Below are 22,538 nucleotides of genomic sequence, written 5' to 3'. Positions count from 1 at the left end.
GATAATTGCGCCGGTTGTATTTGAAGGGAATCAGGTTGATAAGACGGAACTGTGTGATATTTGTGCCATTCGGCGGCATTTCGAATTTGTGTTAATGAAGAGCTATAGAGAGAACAAAAAAAGAACGAGGTAAACATAACGAGAAAGAGAGCGATATTAGAGATAAAGAAAAATTGCTTTTTGTAAAAAAATAAAAAATTTATTTCTCGATATGAAGGTAAATGATAATTAATGATTGACTGACTGACTGATTGATGATTAGCGTGTGGGCACAACTTGTCTAAATTGATTTAGTATTGATTTAGTGTTGATTTGAGAAGGTATAAAGTTAAAATTTCAAAGTAAATTCAAACAGGAAATAGGCAAATAAATAAGTAATAATATTATTTAAATTAAATTTACATGGTCTTTCATCCACAATAACTGAAGCATATGTTAAATTAAAATGTTTAAGTACGACGTTTCACACCAAATTAAACATATTTATCAAATAACTAAATCATTATAGGCATTCTACTTAAATGGTTAAAGCCGGCTTTAATTTATTCATATCTTGCAGTTTTTCATAAAGTTCGTGTAATCTTTCAGTAAAATATTTGCATTGGCTAAGCCAGTGTCATTGCCTGAACCCTTTTCGATTCACTTTCATTTCACATGCCCATAAAAATCCATGCCTTTGTTCTGTGCTAAGCCGCTGCAGGGGGGCATGCCAGCTTTTAAAGGCGCATAACAATGGAGTTCGAAATCCTGTGGCTGGCATCGAGTAATTGGTGCAGTTGAAGAGCCTGTGACTAACCCACATAACTAACTAAGTTGGCAGCTTGGAGGGTCTTCCCATTAACCCTCTCCCACTCTGCCTCGCTCTCTCTCTTTGTCTCTGCCTGCCTCTCGCTCGCACTCACTGCAGTCACAGGAACAGGAACTTTATGAATACACAACATGCACACACTTTAGTTTACCAGCAACAACAGCAACAGCAACAACAGCAACGAGCAGGAACATAACAAGAGGCCATTTCTCATCGCATTGCGGGAAAAATCAATAAAAACGCACGCGACTAACGGCAAACGAAGCGACCCCTCCGCCTCCACCCCTACCTACTAAGGCCACTCGGGTGAGTCTGGGTCCTGAAGGATGCAGCTGCAACAACAGCAGCAGCAGCAGCACTTGGTAAATTGGGATTTGGCTTTTAATTAAGCGAATCACAGAACAGCAGCTGAAGACAAATTAACGCGCGCGCCTCACAAATCGCGTTTATCAAGTGCAGTTAATGCAAGCCGGCGCCAAAGCTTCTCCCTCTGCCCTCTGCTCCTGGCTAACCCCTTGGCACCACGTTGACTGCATTGAGGAGTCATTGCCATCAGCGAAAAGCGGAATTCAGCTAGCAACAACAAAGGGCGCGGGCACTAAGAAAAATTCAACAGAACGATGGAAGCATTCTAAATATAATTCACTTGTCGAAGCTGAAATACTCTAAATTAGAGCTTAGTGTCTACTGTGTTTTCATATAGATATAGAAGATATAGATGTTGCAGTAGTAGCAATATAATATTGTTATCTGTTATAGATATAATATAGATCAGTTGGCTGAAACCATTTCACGTTTTCTGTTTGCTAAAGATATATTATTCATTCTGTAGGCTAGTTATAATAATCAATCTGTTAGCGAAAGATGACAAAAAGTTGTATTTTATTTTGTATATATTTATTATATTTTAATTATTTAATGTTTATTTTATTTTAATATAACAAGCAATTAACTAGATGAATTTATGTTGAGAACATTTAAGGATATAACTGATCTAAAGTGTTTGGTATCCATGTGTAAGAAGATGCAGAGTTTGGTCGAATATAAGCTAAAGTTTAGGGATAAAAGAAAGGGATATATGAGAGTGGAAATGGATTGGAGTGGAGAGAGTTTCTAGTTACATTCCGAATTTTCCCATTTTATATTAATATCGAAATTTCAATATACCCTTCCATCTGTATGCCTTCGCATTCTCTATCCTTTAGCTGAAATGCCTCTGCGCTAGTGCATTTTGGCGCTTGGCTCTCAATGGCGCCTCAGGAGTCCCGAGAGAGAGAGAGAAGAAACTGGCGCAGGCGCTATTCGGATTTTGTCGCTCTCTCTCTCTCTCTCTCTCTCCTTCGCTCATTCAACCTTTTTATTTACTCTCCAACATTTCAGTCTGTCGTTGGCTATCCTCCCAAACCCCCCTGCACCCCAAGCCCCCCTAAAACCACCCACCGCCTGCTGCTGCTGCTTGGTTCCTGTTCCATTGTTATTGTTGTCCTGATTTTTTGGCAAGAGAATTGTGTCGCTCGTATGTATCTTTGACTGGCCCAAGCCCTCCACGAAAAACCCTCCCACTAAGTAATAGGAATTGCAATTGCAACCATTTGCTAGACGAAGGGTTTTTCTTTAGAGGGCGCTAAGGGGCAAGGGGAGGGTAGCTCTTGCTAAAAGCGAAATGAAAATTGACATGGAAAACGAGTTTTTCATTCAACAACTGGAAAAAGGCATTTGCATTCGCATTCGCAATGGCAATGGCATCAATCTGCATTTACATATATATATATTTTTTGGAGGGGGCGTGGCATGTGTTCATTTTAATTGTAATTGACAGTTAAACTTTTAGCATTGAACCACTTAATGCCACTTTTTGACTTTGTTTGGCCAAAAGTGAAAGTCGTGCATAGATTACTCCAGTATGTGCGTGTGTTCGCAGTTTTTTTCTGCTTCATCAGAAAATGTAGATTAGAGGGGCGATTAAAATGATTTGATGTAGATAGGTTTCACTTTACAGCTCCAGTTTCTATAGTTTCTGCACGGCTTACGCCAGGTGTCTTAATCGATGCCATTTATTAGCATAATCAAACCATTTTCATTCATTCGCAGACAATGCAAATCGCTGCGTTTATGATGAAGAAAAATAATTCAAATTAAATTAAAATATTCATAAACGAAATTAGATAAGCTTACAGGAGTTTATCTTACATCTGAAAATGAGATGTAAAGTAGTAAAATATTTCTCTTTCTCTAGATAAGCTTTACTGTGAGTTCTGTCAATTTCAGCAAGAATTTTTAAATACTTTTGAGAAATCAACAAGGGATCTGTCAATAATCTCAACAAGTTTCTTTCTGTTTCTGTATAATAAAGTCAGATTTCAACTAGGCTCAATTGTCATTGTCTCTCTGGAACAGTTGAATTTTGAGAATCTCTTCCATCTATTTGGCGTTGCATTTCCTGCACGAGATATGCGTCCTACAGTTGTAAATTAAGTGTCCGCTTTCATTATCAGAAGGTCTCCAGTTAATTGGGTCATTTAGCGTGGAAGTATAGTCGAATCTAACTCGAGCGAGAGATACGATTTACAACTAATGCACATCCATTGAGAGCACTTGCTCAAACATCCTCTCTCGGCTAACAAGTGGCTGTTGGAGTGGGCTTCCATATCTGAAGTGGGGTTGGCTCTTCCATTCAATGCTTCACAAGTGGGTCACATTGAAATAATAATACTCTCGACTAATATCTAGAGCGGATGTGTGTATCATAGAGCGAGGCGTTTGAGTTTGCTCATGCACTTGGCAAACTTTTCCGCTTCTTCTTCACATCTCTGTTTAATCCTCAACCTCAGCCAGCAAAAGTCCACAAATGATACAAAGACCATGAGCCTTGGCTGAATATCAACAAATGTACATGGTCAGCTTTCAAAGGGGGAATGGGGAAAAGGGGGAAAAAGGTTGAGATTGCAGTGAGAAAAGCGTGTGGGAAATAAAAAGCAGTCACAACCTGCCTGGCCATAAAGCAGGAAAGTGAAAATGCCATGCAATGCAATGGCCTGTGGCTTAAGCAAATTTTCCGCATTGTTTTCCATTGTCTCTCCTTCTCCCTCTCTCTCACTCTTTCTGTCTTTTTTCCTTTTGTTTGTTTTTGTTTTTTATTTTTTTTTTTTATATTTGCATATGCCACGACAATAACAATTAATCTGTAATTTTACACGGCTTTTGTCTCAATAAGCCCATTGCCAATATGTCGTTCTGTTCTGTTTGAGTATACAATCTCGCATCTATACAACGGGGACTATATCTGCACATAAATATGTATGTATTTGCCTGCAATATATTACTATACGATCAATGTTTATCACTCGAAGCTGTTCTCTAGAGACGGGGGCATTGAACTGCAGCTGCGGCCATGCAATTCACACGAGTATTACGAGGAGTCCATATACGACGATTTAATCACTCCCAAGTTTCTCTGCAAAACTTTTAACTAGACCCAAAATCCACACTAACTAACAGAGAAACTGAGGCACAGAGTGTGCCAGAGAGTGATAGAGAGAGGGGTATGGCGCGAGGCAGTGAAGGAGCTGCAAATTGTGCCAGGGGGTCCAACTAGCTGATAGCTGGTAGCCAGTGCAGCAAGTTTTCCACTTTTATTTTCTCACATTTAAAAACATTTAACAGTTTTTCACAGCGAGTTACAGCAAGAGAGGGAGAGATAGTGCAGGAGAAGAGATAGAGGGTAATGGCTGCATGCATATTATACCTGATGTTCAGTCTGCACAAAGTAATGCTTGTAGCCTGGCGTCCGAACGAGTAATACAGTCAGTCAGTCAGCCATCCAGCATACAGTGAGACGAAGCATACAGCATACAGAGCGAAGTATGTAGCATAAATAAGGAAATGCACTTTTTCATTAAATATATAAACGGAAAAAAAATATTATAATTACTATAAAAAAGGTTGAGCAATTTTGAAAAATATTCAGAATATTTATTCCGTTTATAGAGGAATAGAACTATCGATAAATGTTAAGACTATGGGCTAAATAAATTTTCATAATGTGTATAATATTTATTACTAGCTATTACTGAGATAATGGTGTATTTATAACAATAATATGATGTCTCGGCCTAAGAAAATTCTATTATCGCTAATACTTACTACATATGTATGTACACGTGTGTATTATGTGATAATGCTAAGTTATCGAAAATACAATTTTGCTAATAATACTTACTATGTATATTTGTGCATTATGTGATAATGTTTAATTATATTTGCGACTCGAATTTGTATTTTGTATATTGTAAGATTATCACTAATTAATTATTATTTATATAATAATTGTTAATATTTATATTTATTCAATTCCATTATTATATAGATTTATTGCACTTCTGCTGTAAAACTCTGTTGTATTTATTTATCTAATTTATATATTTATCAACTAATTTTTGATAAATATGCTATTGATATATTCATATTAGGGGAGAATGATCAATAATATGTTGGACTTCAATTTAATAATACATTTAGATAGGACATATAGAGAATTGGTGATTCAATAAGTTGTTGACTCTCTCCTTTCTTCCACATCTAAAACAGTTTACATCAAGTCCATGCAGCTCTGCTCACTGTAGCTCCACCCTCAAAAGTCAATTAGTTAGCAGCTGAGCCCCAACATTATCTGTGCTGAGCATGCGATGCCAAGTCGCTAAGCTGCAGAAGCTCCTCCAGAAGTCAACTCTCTGGCCATTCGTCTATCCTCGCTCGACGTCTCTGTGCATCTCGCTTCGTGTCTGTCAGGCAAATCTGCTTTAAATTTTTAATCGCATGAAATGTTTGTGTTATCGCACGGGCCATGTCTTTCTTGCCTGGAGACTGGCTTAATATGCCAAGTTACGTAGACTTTCACACTGCTCTTGCGTGCATGTGTGTGTGCATGTGTGTGTGGAGGTGTGTGGGTGGCTGTATCTTGGTGTAAATCTATTGTGCAGCTGTACTTTGGTTTGCAGTTTCGTGCCTGCAGTAATTCGCATTACATCACACACACACGCACACACACACAAACATAGCTCAGAGTGTTTACTCAATAACATTAATCGCCTTGCCGCTGGGCTTTACTCATGTGCGTGTACCGGCTGGCCCCAGGTCGAGATATGCCGGATAAATGCATTTCCATGTCATACGACAAAATATATGCACGCATGTATTACAAAAATTGCATTTTATATGCTCAAGTCGAGCGCAAAGTGATTGGGATAGGTCAGTATTCGCCAGCGGTCAACCGCTTCAAGCTGCAATGGGTGTTGAGCTTACATTCGCAAAAAAGTCGACGAGCTGCAGATATTGATTTTAAAGAAAATACACATGCAAACATGTGTGGTTGAATAAATAGAAATAGTTGAATATTATGTTTTCAATGTAAAACGTTTATTTGTTACGATACAGCTCATATACAGTATAGGATTATACATTATTTTGTTACAAATGTAAATCACATACTTATCTCAAAAACTCGTTCTACATATATCTAATAAATAATTCATGATTTGAATTTATCTCAATAAACACCTTGTGCAATGCGTTATCAGTGCATTATTAATCAGTCAGTAAATCTTTAGGTCTTGCTGACTAAAAGAGTTTAGTACAAATTGTTAACAATCAACCAATATGAATAATATAAACACAAATGACTTCCCCGATCTGCTTGTTTATCATTGCCTGGTACAAATAACTTTATTTACACTTTAGTTTAAATTAAAAGATCGTTAATCAGTCAGTCAATCAAGCACAGATGTATAGAGCACATGTATAGAGCACTGCATGTATGTGTATATGCATGTGCAGGTGGTTATTTTAAACCTTTAGACAGTTTGAATTATACAGTCAACATCACGCCTAGAATAGCTTCAAAGTTCAATCGACTCATTCAATTTACTATTGACAATATTTGCTGAAAATCAAATACGAGCTCGATCTCTATAAGCAAACAAAAGCAGAAATTACGTGTTTTACGAGAGATCGTGAATGAAACGCTCAAATGGGGAATACAAAAAAGTCACATAAATCGACTCAATAGCAAATACAACACGTGCAGCTGAGAAAGGGTCGTGGGAGGGAGAAGGGGCGACAGGCTACTACGTGGACATCAGACTCTGTGGGTGGGGTGTGAGGGTGACCTCCATATAAAACTTATGACATGTGCACAAAGGCAATAAACAATCGATTTGACATTTTCGGTCAGTGCAATTGGCTGCCAGCTCCGTTTCCCATTTTCCATTTTCCATTTGCCATTTTCCACATCCTTTTCCAGCACTAAATGGCGCCCAGTTCTGGTCGCTCGAGTGGGGACTGTAAGGGGCCAAGCCGCCCCTTAAAACTAATATAAATCAATTGGGATTTGATTTGCATGCTCAGCTCTTGAGATGATTTTCAATTAAGGCGCCAGCTCTGGGAAACTTAATTGAATTGGACAAGTGGGCGGGCGCTTTCACTCAATCGACTTTGATTCGATTGGAAGTCGAATCGATTCTTTTCACCGCTTGACGCAATTTCACTTTCATTTGCCGCGTGTGGACTTAACTGTTATTTAATGAGTTGCGCCGCTACGTATCAATGTATGCCATAAATTGCTTTCCAATTAACATAATTTACACTTGACATACACACACACACACACACACACGCACACACGCTCAAGCACACGCACACTCTGTGGTGGGTGGCTTCTTGAAGAAAGTGACTCATTTGCAAAATCTTTGTCGAATGTTAATTTTGTTTGTATTTTAATTGTTGTCAATTTGCTTCACGTCGCGTAAGCTCTAAAAATAAATCCCGGCATTTGCATTCGACCCCAATTTTTTGGCATGGCGCTGAACCGTTAAATGAGATTTGTAAATGCAATTGTAATGGCAAATGATTTGTTTAACCGTTAACGGCCAATAAGTCGGACGACTGACGACTGACGACTGGCACACATTTCTCAATGGATGTAGAAGTATCCCGCCCACCTAAGCCATAATCATTATCATCATCATCATCATTATCACAGAAATAATATCAGGGGCTAAAGCGCCTCAACTGCCCAGTTTCGTGTCATTCAGCAGTAATCGTTGGAAAGCCACTTCAGAGAGAGAGCAATAAAGATAAAGAGCGAAATAGCGATAGAGCGATAGAGAGAGAGGGTGTGCGGAGAGACTAGGCGAGTTGCTTTCTGTTTTCGCTGAAAGAGTTAAGTACGTGGACTGGCAATAGTTAAATATTTATAGATACAAATCGACAGCAAATGCTGTTGGGTCAAAGACGTGCTGCGAAAACCAAAAGCAAATCTAATCTAAACGATCTTCTTGAGGCTAAAGGCAAAACGATGAACAGAACTGACGATCCAATCGCGTCGCTGCAGTCTTTCTTTAACGGAACCTTCGATAAGAGAGAATAGTTACTTATAGAATATATATCTTCTGCAAACATGATAAACAGTCATAAGATACTTTAGTGCAAAAAACAACAGTTAAGTAAATATTGTTATAGCATGAGTAGAAAGGTAATTCCCAAGTTCTGCAGATAAGGAAGCAATTCAAAGGGTTTTCTTTAAATAGTTAACCATGGGTTTATCTGAGTTTATCAAAATTAAACTTTCTTCGCTGACAAAGAATGTTTTTAAGAACACGGAGAGATAGAGTTGAGGTCTCGTATATTTCCTGTATATTTCAGCATTGATCTTAAGTGGAAATCGAGACATTTACACTCATCTTGACTGCTCCAATATATTTTACTTCCTTCACAGGCACTTCCTCCAATCATATTCCTAGCGGTCTTTAATTGCCATAGCTGATTGTCTAGTTTCATTTAGTTTGAGTTTGTCAAACGGAGGCTGACGTCAAAATGTCGTCGTCGTTGTCGGTGAAAGGCGTAAGACAAGCGGCACATGATCGACCCGGACGCCAAGCCGGCATTAGGAACAGCTCGTTAAACCAGCTGATCAGCTAATTGAGAAAGAGAGTGAGAGAGCGAGAGCGAGAATTGTAGATCGATCTGGCTTAACATTTCCTCGTGGCATCGCCTGGCGAAAACCTGCTTAGGCCGGTAGGCAAACTTAAAAGCCTCAACGGGCCGCCTCAGCGCCACGTTCTGGTTCATTAGATATTGAATAATTTGGTTTGTTTTAGTTATGCATAATTAGTGAATGGCTCGTGGCGAGCGCATCTCGATGAGATCTAGAGGCGCAGGCGGGTGTGGAAATCAGAAAATCTTGCTCAAGCAAAACAAAAATCAAGCGACGACCGGTTCAATCTAATAAAATTGTTTAACGAATATGAATTGTTTATTACATTAACTCGTTAAAAGCTGTGGAAATTCTTCAATTGACCATTAGCCATAGAAACGAGCAACAGGGTGTATCAAAATTGTGATGGTGTTTGTAACAGGCAACTAAAAGCATTTATTTGCACTGCATTGAAAGCATAATGCTTGTCTATCAGAAAATGTCATTATCCAAGCAAAACATACTGCATTTACAGGGTATCTATACGTTAACTATGTTTTATAATGATTTTGCTATAAAAAGGTGACGTTTTTATTGTAAAAACAGGCCAATGCTTTTCTGTATAGAGTTCTTTGAGTGACTAAAGGGTATTTAATAGTCGTGCTCTATTGCTCTATTTGTTTGAATTGATTTTGAAGAGCTTTGTAATTGTTTGTTATGTTCAACTTGTTGCACAACAAATGAATTTACACTTTGTCTTCGAATTCTTTCTGATAAGCTTATCGCCCTATGGGGTTTATTCAACTCTCTAAGCATAAGTAAAAAGACAGAGGCAGAGGGAATGAGAGAGAGACAGAGAGGGCTAGAGAGAAACTGACAGTGTGTGACTTGACATTTTTATAGTAGTGATTTGTAATCAACTTTTTGAATGCTTATGATCGCTAATTTGTTTTTAATTGTTGCCCTTGCCTGAACTCGGAACTCGCTGTGAACTGTGGAAACTGGTTTCCTCTTCACACTGTGTCGCCTGCCCTTCAATCCAAACAGCCAAAAACTAGCTCTTTAAGCTATATTTCCAATGCTTTGCATTTGATTTATGATCTTCGATTATTAACTTGTATTATGAAAATGTCAGAGGTTGACTTACCAAAAGCTTTTCTTGCATATTCATGAGGTTACAGCAAAGTTGTTCATATTTTTATTTGAAGTGTTATGTTTGAAGAGCACGAAAAACTTTGAAGACCTTGAGGAAATGTGACGTAGATAAAATATAATATATATATATTTTTTTTTCTGACGGACAGAATAAATAACTAAAAGATTTTAAATGTTTAGAGTTAAGCTTATCGTATATTATAATTTAACAACTGCAAAACTAACCTAAAATAGATTTTATTTCATATTATATTTGAGCACTCTGAATCATTCAATTCTAACTTGTTCCGAGCCCCAACCTCATTCAGCCTCAGTTCTGTGAATGAAAGCTCATATCCTTTGGTATTATAATCAGATATTAACTTTGTACAATGTCATCTATATATGGTACGGCTGAGGTGCTTTCATTTTGTTCTAAGGGCATGCTGAAACGCATGACAAATCGATTTTTCGTAGCTTTGTTGGCAAAACTGTACTGAGTAGGCGACTATAAAAACTAACACAAACATAATAAAGCAACTGAAATCACATCTAGCATATGCAACAACAAACAAAGCAAAGTAACACTCAGACACACACTTACACACACACACTCATCACATACAGGCAATCGCAGCTGGGAAAGTAATTTAACAATGAACTTTAGACGCAAACAACGAAATGAAAATGCGAAACCGTTAAAAGTTCAAACGCCTCCATCAGAGCCAACAACCCAGCCCGCTGGGGTTATAAAGCGAATCAACCACACCCACCACACCCCCTCCATAGATATTTATATGTATAGACACTACCCTATTACTCATAGTGAATACAAGCGGCGAGACATTCGCGCCAGACAAATTAGCAACGCATGTCAGGCAATTCGTCAGCTTCAACTTGTATCTATGGCTAAAAAGTAACTACAAGTGCGTGAGCCCATGACCATGACAATGAAGCAGGCGCTGGCAATTCAGGCCCCCGCAGACATTTTCGGTTAGTTTCATTTTGTCCATTGCCGCCTGCGCTTAGAACTATAAATAAGTGAGATTCGCCTCAAAGCAGTTGGCATTGCCTGCACGCAGCTTTTTAGAAGTTTTCTCTGGCTTTCGTCAGAGAATTCATACAAGTAGAATACACTTGGAGAAACGCTTGCATTATGAATTAATTATTGATAATTGGAGATTAGTTTTACGGATATTTGAAGTAAAAATGAAAAATTAGCTTGAATAATCAATAAATATATTTGAGTTAAAAATACCTTTTCATATCATCTTATAAGCAAATTATTCACTCGTGTACATGGAATACATTAAAGTAAAACTATTTATAAATTGTTTACTATGAGTGAGAATTAATTTACATAAATTAAATCAATATGTTGATTGCATATGTATAAATTGAGTTATTTATCTATTATATAATTATATATTGTTTTCCTCCTTTCAATTGCTTTTAATATTATTTAAACATTTTTTTTTAATTTTTGTTAGGTGAAATGCGAACTTCATTTCTTTTTAATCGTATCTAAACTTGTGGATTAGATTTTTTAAAATAAAAATTTGAATTTTTTCTCGCTTATATATGTTTTCTTTTGGTTAATCATTATTTATTTTGATTATTTTTAAAATATTCTATATTATTATTATTATTATTATTATTATTATTATTATTATTATTATTATTATTATTATTATTATTATTATTATTATTATTATTATTATTATTATTATTATTATTATTATTATTATTATTATTATTATTATTATTATTATTATTATTATTATTATTATTATTATTATTATTATTATTATTATGAAATATTAGGCACTGACCTTAATATTAATTCAGTTGTTGCTTTTAGTAATCTCACTATACATAGTTGCCAGGTTATTCTCTTAGTGTATTCTAATATATATATCTTGCCACTTGAGGAATTAATTAATACAAGCGACAATGCGAAAATTCTATGGCCTAATTGTTTCACGTCGCCTGACATGCGACCCTTTCTCAAAATCCTCTTGCTATAGCTGAACCATTTGTTCATGGAACTATATTTACGCTGTCAGATCCAGCTTTCTTTAGCAAACTATTTAAGTATATATGTCTGGCTTGTAATAAAGACATTCTGATTATGACTATATAAAGTCATTCACATTACAAATTTACAGCTACTCTTGCGCAGTCAACCACTCGGCCGGGCTCCAGCCAGACTCCTCGCAGTTAGGGCATTCAAACGCAGCTCTGTAAAATAATCGTAAAGTTTCCAATGTTGTTGCTGTTCGTCTGGGATTTTGTGGACTGATTTAATTGCTTGGCGTTTGCTTTTGATGTCAGTTGAGTGCCATAAGAAATGACTTTGATGTGAAACGCTTTTGGTTTTGGTTGAGAAGTGACGAAAGCGCTTGACTACTTCGCAATTGACGATATGATGAGCTGACAGCGAGTTGGTATTAAATAAATAATAAATATATCAAAGTTAATTTGTGTGAAAGATATGGAGTACTCTTCGACAGCTTATACTGTCTGCTGGCTTGGGTCTCTTGTTAGCTATTGGCTAGGCAGACTCAAGTAATTTATTAGCCTCTAGGCTAGTTTTTCGAGTAGTTCAATAGAATGGGACACAAAAGGCGCTGAATAGCATGTCTGCTAGGTAACTGCAAGCCACAAATCTATTTTGAAATCGTTTGAGCTCTGTTTAATTTTAGTTGATCATGACAGCTGATCTGATATTTATATATAATTTGTAATTAATTTTATGAATCTGACTGAAAGTATGAGTGCAACCAGAAAAGATTGCAGTCCTTTGCCAATCTACTTTGCTTTAATTGTAATTTAAATTTCAATGTCTGCCCATAAAAGAAGAGCTTAGGCACTGAACTAAAAAAACAAACGAATTTTTTGTATATTGGGCATAGAATTTCAATTTATTTATATAAATATACTTCATATTAGTATATTGAATTTCTTATTTGTAAGCACCTTGAATCCAATTAAAATTAAAAATTTATCAAATCTAATTGCTAGTTTATTTAGACTCAATTCGTTTACATTTAAGAAACTAAATATAAATATAAAAGTGTTTAAGTAAACTTCAACTTATATTCTAACTAATCTTATTTGCATTACACAATACTCTCACATTGATCAATAGGGCAAATAAGCCAGGTATATTAAATAAAACTTCATCCTCAATCAGTTTTTAAACTGTTTATGAATGCAATTAAAAGGCGATTTAAGTTCTTTAATTAAATGCAAACAGCATGAAGTGTGTGCTGCAAAAACAAATACATTGTTAAATGCATTTTCGCATATTAATGATTAATGTTTGTATTTACTGTTGGTGTTGTTGTTGTTGTTGATGTTTGTGCTGCTGCTGCTGTTGCTGTTGTTATTGTTGTTGTCATTCAGTCAGATTATTTAGCTAGTCAAACAGTTGACTGCGTAGCCTCTGATAAGCATCCTATTTGCTTTTTCACACACAAATAAATACACACACACAGACACACACACTCGAGCACATTCACACAACTTCTGATAAAGGTAAAGCAAATATTGTTTGGCCAAGAGCTTGGCATTGGGAATTGGCCAGTGACACCGGCGCAACCCGAGCCAGAAGCAGACCGCCCCGACTCGGTACTGCCTGTCAGACAGTTGGGAAACAAACTCAATCATTTGCACAAGTCAATTGTATTATTTATTGCCAGGCGATATGCCGCAAGCCCCAAAAACACCCAGCGAAACTATGCAAATATTAAATATTTGAACAGCTCTTCGGGACAGGCGTACAAATATTTGATTGGATTGCATCAAAGTCGATTTCTTTAAAGCTTCATAAATTATTTAATGAAAGCGAAACTAGCTGAATTGAAAATTTAAGTCTGCAACCAGAACCAACACAGAGACTTCCGCAGCTATCTAGCACACAATATCAGCCCCAGATACCATCTGACAAAGGAGAATCAATAAAGCATACAACTCAATTTGTAAGCCAGTAAGAATACAGGTTCGTTTAACCTAACAAGTCTGTTGACTGGGCTGAGTGAGAGCTGGAACGCTTGGTGTTAAAGGCAAATTGCATTATAATTACACGGTTAGCCCGGGCGCCTAGACAAATGAGTCACGTTCCGAAGAAAAACACACGAAAGAAAAAGATATAAAATATAAATAACACGCCCACGGAGCGCACGACAGGGCTGACGACGAAGCAACCACCAGCGTCGGACTTCGAATCGGATTTTCGGCTCCTGGCGCTGCAGGAGACGCATTTGCATGTAAAACAGCAACAGCAACAGCAACAATAACAACAACAACATAGGGAACAACTGGCAGATTGTGAGTCATCATTGTACCGATAGCAATCGGATTAACTCCGCGACGCTACGTTAATTAAAGCGACAAATGCCGGAACGTAGGGGCCAGAGACTGCGGCTAGGGATTGCGGCGGGGGCCCTTGGGCTAGGGACCTCCCCAGCTGAGTGCAGCTCTCGTATAGTAGCCGAGGCCCCGCACTGTGCTCTGTTTTCTTAAATTTTTCTCATTGCTTTTCCACAGCCAGCTGTGGAAGCGTGTTGAAGTGGAAAATGAGCAGCATACGTAGGCGCGTCGCCATGGCGGGCAAATGGAGAGAGAGAGAGAGAGAGAGACATATATATAGAGAGTTAGTGAGAAAGAGAGAGGGACAGAAAAGGGGCAACCGCCTTCTCATCCAGGCGCTTTTTATTCTGTCTTTTGGCTCCCGGCTCGCCCAGCCTAAGAAAATATTTATTTTATTTGCTCTTTGGCTCGATGCGCGTTATAATTAAGTGCGCGCCAAGGAGGTTAATTGGTATTGATTGTGTGAACGAATTTATTGTGGACAATGTTGCGCCTGCACTAAACTATTCCGAGCGGCGTACCGGCCCATTCCACACGATTCTTAAGTGGCTGGCAAGTGCGCGCATCCTCCCCATTAGGAGGTTCCCACGAGTGCATCCAAATGCGGCCTCTGCAACTGCAAAGATCCCAGGCCAAATCCAAATTCAAATCCAAATCGAAATCCAAACATTTTAACAGCATTTGCTTAAACCTGGCACTCAATTCGACTGAGCACTCAGACGTAAATGTGTTTCGATCCTCTGCTCCACCTCACGGCGTGTGTGTGTGTGTGTGTGTCTAAAAGCATATTGCATTAAAATAAATAAATAAATATAGACTGGAGAGCTACTTAGCATATATGCCTAATTGCAGGCGTCGTCAGACGTGCTTAGCTGAGCTGGCAACAGCAGAAGTTGAGAAGAGAAAGAAAAAATATATATCTATAAATATCAATGCCCAAACTAGACGAGCCAATAATTATTTTTGTTATAATGAACATCGAGCTGAACTGAGAAAATATCGCTGAGGTAAAAGTAGAGAAGATAATGAAGCTAATGTGCAAAGGTGAAGATAATTGATGAAGAGTTTGTGATTTCACTGAATCTGCAACACCGAGAGATGTGCGGAGTTAGAGCAAAGCAATCGGCTTCATCTTGAAGTTAATATGGGATAGTGCACAGCTCGAAGTTAGAAAGAAATCCAAGAATTAGAAACAAATATAATTTTCGATATACTGCAACGGCAAATGCAGTCTGGCATATTGATTAGAGAGGATCTGTCTGACAGTAGAGTCTCAATAATTCCCAATAATTAGTACCCCTCTAAATTGAAAATCGCGATAAATCGAAAACAATTCTGTTAAGGCATTTGGATTGCCTTCTGAAATATTATTATATATTATTATAAGAAATTGAATTATTATGAATTATTAATTGAATTATTATCGAAATTGTATAGGTTAAGTACTTGAAGCTGAACCACTGTACAGAGAAGTTGTTATTGTACGCGCTAGCACGGGAGTGTCGCTCTCCAAAAGATCGCTCTCTCGCTGCTCGCTGTTAGATGCGCATAGGTGCGCTCTCTACTGTGCAAGCTGCGCTTGCGTTCATGTTAAATTTAATAAATTCAGTACAAAATTGAACACCGGTGCCAGCACTTCGTATATTTCAGAGAGACCGCAAGTTGCTGTCTACTTTTTTTTATAAATATTATACACTGGCCATCGAAGGACCAGACTCCTTTTGGAAGGACATTTTTGGCGCCCCCGGGTGGACACTCTCTGGAATTGAAGGAAGCTGGATTATGGATTTTGTGGATAATCAGGGAAGTACATAAATACATAGAGCACATAGATGACCAAGTAATGCAAGCCATAAATAAATAAATGCATTACTTGAGACATACAAAATATTAATGTATGTACAATCTACGCCTATGTACATTGTGTTGAGCTTATTTCAAATTGAAATTTAAAAAAAAATAAATAAAAATAATAATAAGGTGCATATTGACCTTTGATCTGCAAATAATTCAATCTCTATTGCCTCGCATAATCCAAGTTTTCTTTGGCGCCGCTAGTGTGTTACAGTTTTTTTTGCTCATTTTCGTCTCGCACTTTCGTTTTGCGCTTGCGCTCACAGCTCGCTCTCGCTCGCACATAAAAGTTCGTTCTCGCTTGCACAGATAATTGCGCTCTTAATTTACGCTCTTCATTTGCATGCGCGCTTGCAATATCGTTTGCACTCGCGCTTGCACTTATAGTTGCGCTCTCGTTTTTACTGTCTCGCTTGCACATATTAGTGCGCGCTCACTTTGCGCTCAGTGCATACTCACTTGCTATATCGTTTGCACTCGCGCTTACACAGCAAATTTCGCTTTAATTTACGCTCATCATTTGCATGCGCGCTTGCAATATCGTTTGCACTCGCGCTTGCACTTATAGTTGCGCTCTCGTTTTACTGTCTCGCTTGCACATATTAGTGCGCGCTCACTTTGCGCTCATTGCATACTCACTTGCAATATCGTTTGCACCCACGCTTGCACACGCAGCAGCGCTCTCGCTTTGCGCTCAAAACGTGCGCTCGTCACTTGGATATATTTTCGCTCAAAACTTGCACTCTCGCTTTGCGCTCATTGTATGAGCTCGATCTGCAATTATATTTTGGCATTCATACCGGCGCGCTCTCGCTTATGAATGCATTGCACTCAGTCGCTCAACAGTCAAATATAACTCAATAGACCACTTGCCCAAATAGTCACTCAACATTTTGGTTGTTGTCTTCGCTATATCGTAACAGTCACTCAAGTATAGTTTAACACTGCCAGCGTAATATATTGAGATTTATTACGATCGCGCGCATTTGTTAACATTCTTGAATTGCTCTTCGCTTGTTGTCATACATTAAGTGAACTTTTATTTGTTTCGATTGAAATTGGTTTCAACTGAGCATCACTTATAGCATCATGACTAACAAGCGAGGAAAGAATAGGTCTATGGACGAGTCATCATCAGAGCGTGTCGAAGCTCTGTTGGCCGTTTACAAAAATGTTACAAACGACATAACACGCATTAATAAATCATTAAAAGATTACACTAAACCAGTAGAGCCATTTGAAATTGAATGTCGACTTGAGATATTGAACCGCTACATAGAAAAGGCCTTTAAGACACAACAAGAGTTGGACGACATTAACGCAGATTTAGTGCCTCGGTCAACGTTAGAAGATTTGTGTGTATCGACAAAGGCACTTCTTATGAAGCGAGGTAGTGATAGCCAACCTAAAAGTGAGAGTCCCGCTAACTCTACAATGATTAGCTCAGTGTCACATTCTAGGAATCTACCGAATATAAAGCTGCCAAAGTTTAGCGGAGAATATTCGGAATATAAGAATTTCATTGGACTTTTTGAGAGTTTAGTCGACAACGAGCCAGGGTTATCAAATATAGAAAAGTTTAACCACTTGTTGTCATGCTTGGACAAAGAAGCATTAGGCACTGTCAAGGCATATCAGGTGACAGATGCAAATTATCCAAAAGCGTTAGCTGCTTTAAAAAATGTGTACGACAATCAGTGTCTCATATTTTTTAACAGCATTTCAAAACTATTTGATCTCCCACACATGTCCGAACCGTCAGCATCATCTTTGCGCATGCTGATAGACTCAGTCCGTGCCATTTACGAATCTCTTTTATCGCTAGGATCTGATAAGCAGATTTCGAATGCCATGCTCATCCATTTGGTAATGATGAAAGTGGACGCTGGCACGCGCTCTAGGTGGGAAGAGAATCTTGACTACAATAAGCTTCCATTGTGGCAAGATTGTGAAGCTGCCTTGAACAGACGGTATCAGCATTTAAGTGCTGAAGACTCATCTGGTCCACGTCGTAAGGTAGCTCAGGATAATAAGAAAAGAATTGGGAAAACTTCTCTAGCTGTCGCTCTGCCAAGTGAGCCGCAGAGTCCCAAATGCGTGTTTTGTAAAAAGAACGATCACTTCATTCACTCGTGCTCGTCGTTCGCAGCAATACCTTGCCAGAAACGTTTTACGTTCGCAAAGAGCTATCCGCTCTGTATAAATTGTTTGCGAACAGGACACTCAGTGGCTGCTTGCAAATCAGCCCACTGTCGTGTGTGCTCTAAGCCGCACCATACCATACTGCATAGATACAGCTCTGAAGCGGCTCAAAGTAGCTCAGCAGTTGTATCAGCAGTCCCTCGTGTCACTTCGTCACAGATTTCATCTGTAAATCACGCACGGATAGCCTCTGATCAAGTTCTTTTGGCAACTGCAGTTGTGAAGATAAAAGATCAATCTGGATCTTATCACTTAGCTAGAGCTTTATTAGATTCCGGCTCGCAAGTAAATTTCATAACTGAAGAACTGGCAAAACAGTTGAAATTAAAACGGCAAAGATCTGGGATTCAATTGTTGGGCATTGCTAATTGTCAGTCATCTGTTCGGCACAGCGTTCAAACTTCGATAGCGTCCCGAACGGACGACATAGAAATCGAACAGACTTTGGTGTGTTACGTTCCATTTCGTCGTATCAACCAGAGAAGCACACTGAAGAGATCAAGGTACCTGATAATGTACAATTAGCTGATCCTCAATTCCACAAGCCGCAACGTATTGATTTGTTGCTCGGTGCTGATATCTTTTTTGATATATTAAGAGAAGGCAAAATAAAAGGATCCGATAACAACCCAACATTGCAATTGACTGCCTTTGGTTGGATTGTATCTGGTCGCTGCCGAACATTGAATGCAGCTACTAGTTCGTCGACTTTCATTAGCGTCGTAAACGACGACATAGCTATAGATTCAATAGTTCGCAAGTTCTGGGAGTTGGAAGAAAAGCCAAATACAATTAATTCGAATTTGTATACCCCAGAGCAACAACTGTGCGAGAAGTCATTTGTGGAGACTATTTGCCAAACTACCTCGGGTCGTTTCAGAGTGTCGCTGCCATTCAAATCAAGCCCACATTGTCTTGGTACGTCTTACGACACAGCCAAGCGACGATTTCTGGCCTTGGAAAGAAGAATGAGCAAGCAAGAAGACATTCGGCCAATGTATATTGACTTTATGAAAGAATACTTGGCCTTGGGTCACATGAGCCCAACTAACAATCAAATTCCGAGAGAGCCGCATTATTTCATCCCATATCAATGCGTGCTAAGACCGCACAGCGCATCCACTAAACTTCGAGTAGTGTTTGATGCCTCTAGCAAGTCCTCCTCCTCAATTGTCGCTGAATGATCTACTCATGGTGGGTCCGACCATCCAGCCGCAGTTATGGGAGACTTTGCTAAGATTTCGACTTCGTCCTTGGGCTGCTACAGCAGACATCGCTAAAATGTACCGTCAAATTGAACTTGACGAGTCCCACCGCAACTTTCAACTTATTGTGTGGAGGGAAACGCCCACTGATCCGTTACAAATCTTTCGATTAAACACAGTAACGTACGGGACAGCGACTGCTCCATTCTTAGCAATTCGATGTTTAAAACATCTAAGCGACTTGCATGCTTCCACTCATCCAGCTGCTGCAAGATCGTTAGCCCGAGATTTCTATGTTGATGACCTGTTGACAGGAGCAGATAGCGTCGAAGAATTGTGCTTGTTGCATCGAGACTTGATCGCAATTCTTCAAAAGTTTGGATTTCCTCTCACAAAATGGTCGTCCAATTGTAAACAACTCGCAGCACAACCAGCTAGAAACGATATAGTTATTGGTCATCAAGAGGACACAAAAACATTGGGATTAATTTGGAATCCAATGAATGACAGCTTTAGATATTCCATGAACTGTCCAGTAGAAGTTCAACAGACCAAAAGATCCGTTTTGTCATTTGTAGCAAGGTTATACGACCCCTTAGGTTTGTTAAGTCCGATCGTAACTCGTGCGAAGGTCCTTTTACAGGAAATGTGGTTGCACAAACTTGGGTGGGATGACCAATTGCCTGTTCAAATGAGGCAAGAATTTGAGGCAGTAACTAGCTGTTTCTCAAATCTAAACTCGTTGCATATACCTCGTTACGTTGGCACACTTAAATCGAAAGGATGTCAAATCCATGGATTTGCTGATGCCTCAACGAGAGCTTACGGTTGTTGTTTATACGTAAGAATGCAAACAGATAAGGGTATCACTACCAGGCTGCTAGTCGCTAAATCTAAGGTAGCGCCCTTGAAAACAAAATCTGTTCCGCGGCTGGAGTTGTGTGCTGCAGAATTGTTAGCTACCTTATGGGATGCGGTAAGGAAAGTACTTGATTGTCCTATTAATCAAGTCACATTTTGGTCAGACTCTGAGGTGGTGCTTCATTGGCTGCGAATGCATTCATCTAGCTTGAACACATTCGTTGCTAATCGCGTTGCAACCATCCAAGAGTTGACAACTAATGTATCTTGGCGTCATGTACCAACGAAAGACAACCCAGCAGATATTGTATCTCGGGGATGTTCAGTTGAGGAGCTTAAAACATCATTGTGGTTTTGCGGACCAGGATTTTTAAAGCTCTCTGACACATGGTGGCCAGCCAACCCACAAATCACCCTATCAAAGGAGTTAGAGCTGCTAGAGAAGCGTAGAACTGCAATTACTATGATCGCGGTCGATGAGGTAGCAAATCCTATCGTACATCTTATTGAGTCAACGTCATCATTTTCTAAGCTAATCCGCATCGTTGCCTATATGTTCCGCTTTATCAATGGAAAACAAGAAAGTCATTCTTCACTTGTTCCTACAGCTTCTGAGTTAAGCTTCGCATTCCTTGCAGTTATATCTGTAATTCAACACATTGAATTCAGCGAAGAAATAAAGAAAATAAAGAAGTCAGTCGTGTTGCAACCGTCATTGCAAAAACTGACACCATTTTTGCACCCACATCAGCATGGCAGGCGTATGTTATGGTTGCTACGAGTAGGGAGGTCGTTTATTGAAGGCACCATTAGCACATAATGCCAAATTCCCATTGTTGCTTCCAAAAAAATGTCGTTTCGTAACGCTTTATTTGGAGCATTTGCATCACTCTCATTGCCACGCCAATCCCCTAGTACTAATGGGCCTGCTTCGTCAGCAGGTTTGGCTGGTCAATGCTCGACAGGCTTGCAGTGCAGTAGTCCGAAAATGTGTACATTGTTTTCGCTACAAGCCGAAACTCTTATCCCAAATAATGGGCAATCTTCCCGCTGATCGCTTACATGGAAATAGGCCATTTGAGATCAGTGGAGTGGACTTTTGCGGTCCAATACTAGTTTCGCTGGGAATTCGGGGCAAATCGCCAGTCAAAATGTATATTGCCATATTTGTTTGCTTTACTTCGAAGGCAGTGCATCTTGAATTAGTCACCGATTTAACCACAAATTCATTTCTAATGTGTTTATCCAGGTTCGTTGGTCGACGTGGGCTTGTCCGGAAGCTGTACTGCGACAATGCCACCAATTTCGTGGGTGCTGCACGCACGCTGGACCTCAAAGCTACGTTCCATGGCAACACAGCGGACATGGAAATGTTTGCTGCGGAGCGGGGCATGGAGTTTGTATTCATCCCTCCTCGAGCGCCGCATTTTGGCGGCCTTTGGGAAGCGGCGGTGAAATCCGCCAAAGGTTTGCTGCTGAAAGCGATGGGCAGCGCTCGATTACGGCAAGACGAGGTGGCCACCGTGCTGGTCGAGGTCGAGGCCGTGCTCAATTCGCGGCCAATGGTCGCTCCCAGCAGCAACCCCAACGACGGCGAAGTGCTCACGCCAGGGCACTTCCTGATAGGAGCAACGCTCGTGCCGCTGCCAATCGCGTCCACAGAGCCAGTCGACGACGTCAAGCTGACACTATTAAAAAGATGGCAGCTGACATCCAACATCAAGCGTCGATTTTGGAACGACTGGTCAAGGGACTACCTGCTCAGCCTGCAGCAGAAGTCAAAATGGACGAAGGAGAGACAGAACATACAGGTCGGAGCAGTCGTGCTCGTGGGAGAGGACAACGCTCCTCCACAACAGTGGATGCTAGGCGTGGTGACGGAAGCCATAGTCGGAGGAGATGGTAGAGTGCGCGTAATTGTCGTTAAGACAAAAAATGGCACATATAAAAGGGCAATTCATCGCGTTGCACCACTGCCACTCCACTAATACACCATGTTATTGAAGCCCTGCGGCCTTTCAACGCGGCCGATGTTAAGGCATTTGGATTGCCTTCTGAAATATTATTATATATTATTATAAGAAATTGAATTATTATGAATTATTAATTGAATTATTATCGAAATTGTATA

At 39.4% G+C, this 22,538-nt stretch overlaps 2 protein-coding genes across 4 annotated transcripts in view; both read left to right on the top strand.

Moving 5' to 3' along the window:
* Positions 1-22,538, top strand: part of LOC6580832 (protein goliath) — a 45,008-nt gene that overhangs the window by 293 nt on the left and 22,177 nt on the right. The window lies entirely within an intron of this gene.
* On the top strand, positions 80-22,486 carry LOC122757756. Its single transcript, XM_044011144.1, has 2 exons — positions 80-129; positions 21,657-22,486. Exons 1-2 carry the CDS (start codon positions 95-97, stop codon positions 22,393-22,395), a joined length of 774 nt encoding a protein of 257 aa, XP_043867079.1. The 5' UTR covers positions 80-94; the 3' UTR covers positions 22,396-22,486.

Source organism: Drosophila mojavensis, unplaced genomic scaffold (assembly GCF_018153725.1).
Source record: "Drosophila mojavensis isolate 15081-1352.22 unplaced genomic scaffold, ASM1815372v1 contig_81, whole genome shotgun sequence".
Classification (NCBI taxonomy): Eukaryota; Metazoa; Arthropoda; class Insecta; order Diptera; family Drosophilidae; genus Drosophila; species Drosophila mojavensis.
Note: the sequence above shows the minus strand (reverse complement) of the source record. Positions and strands in the feature narration are given on the sequence as shown.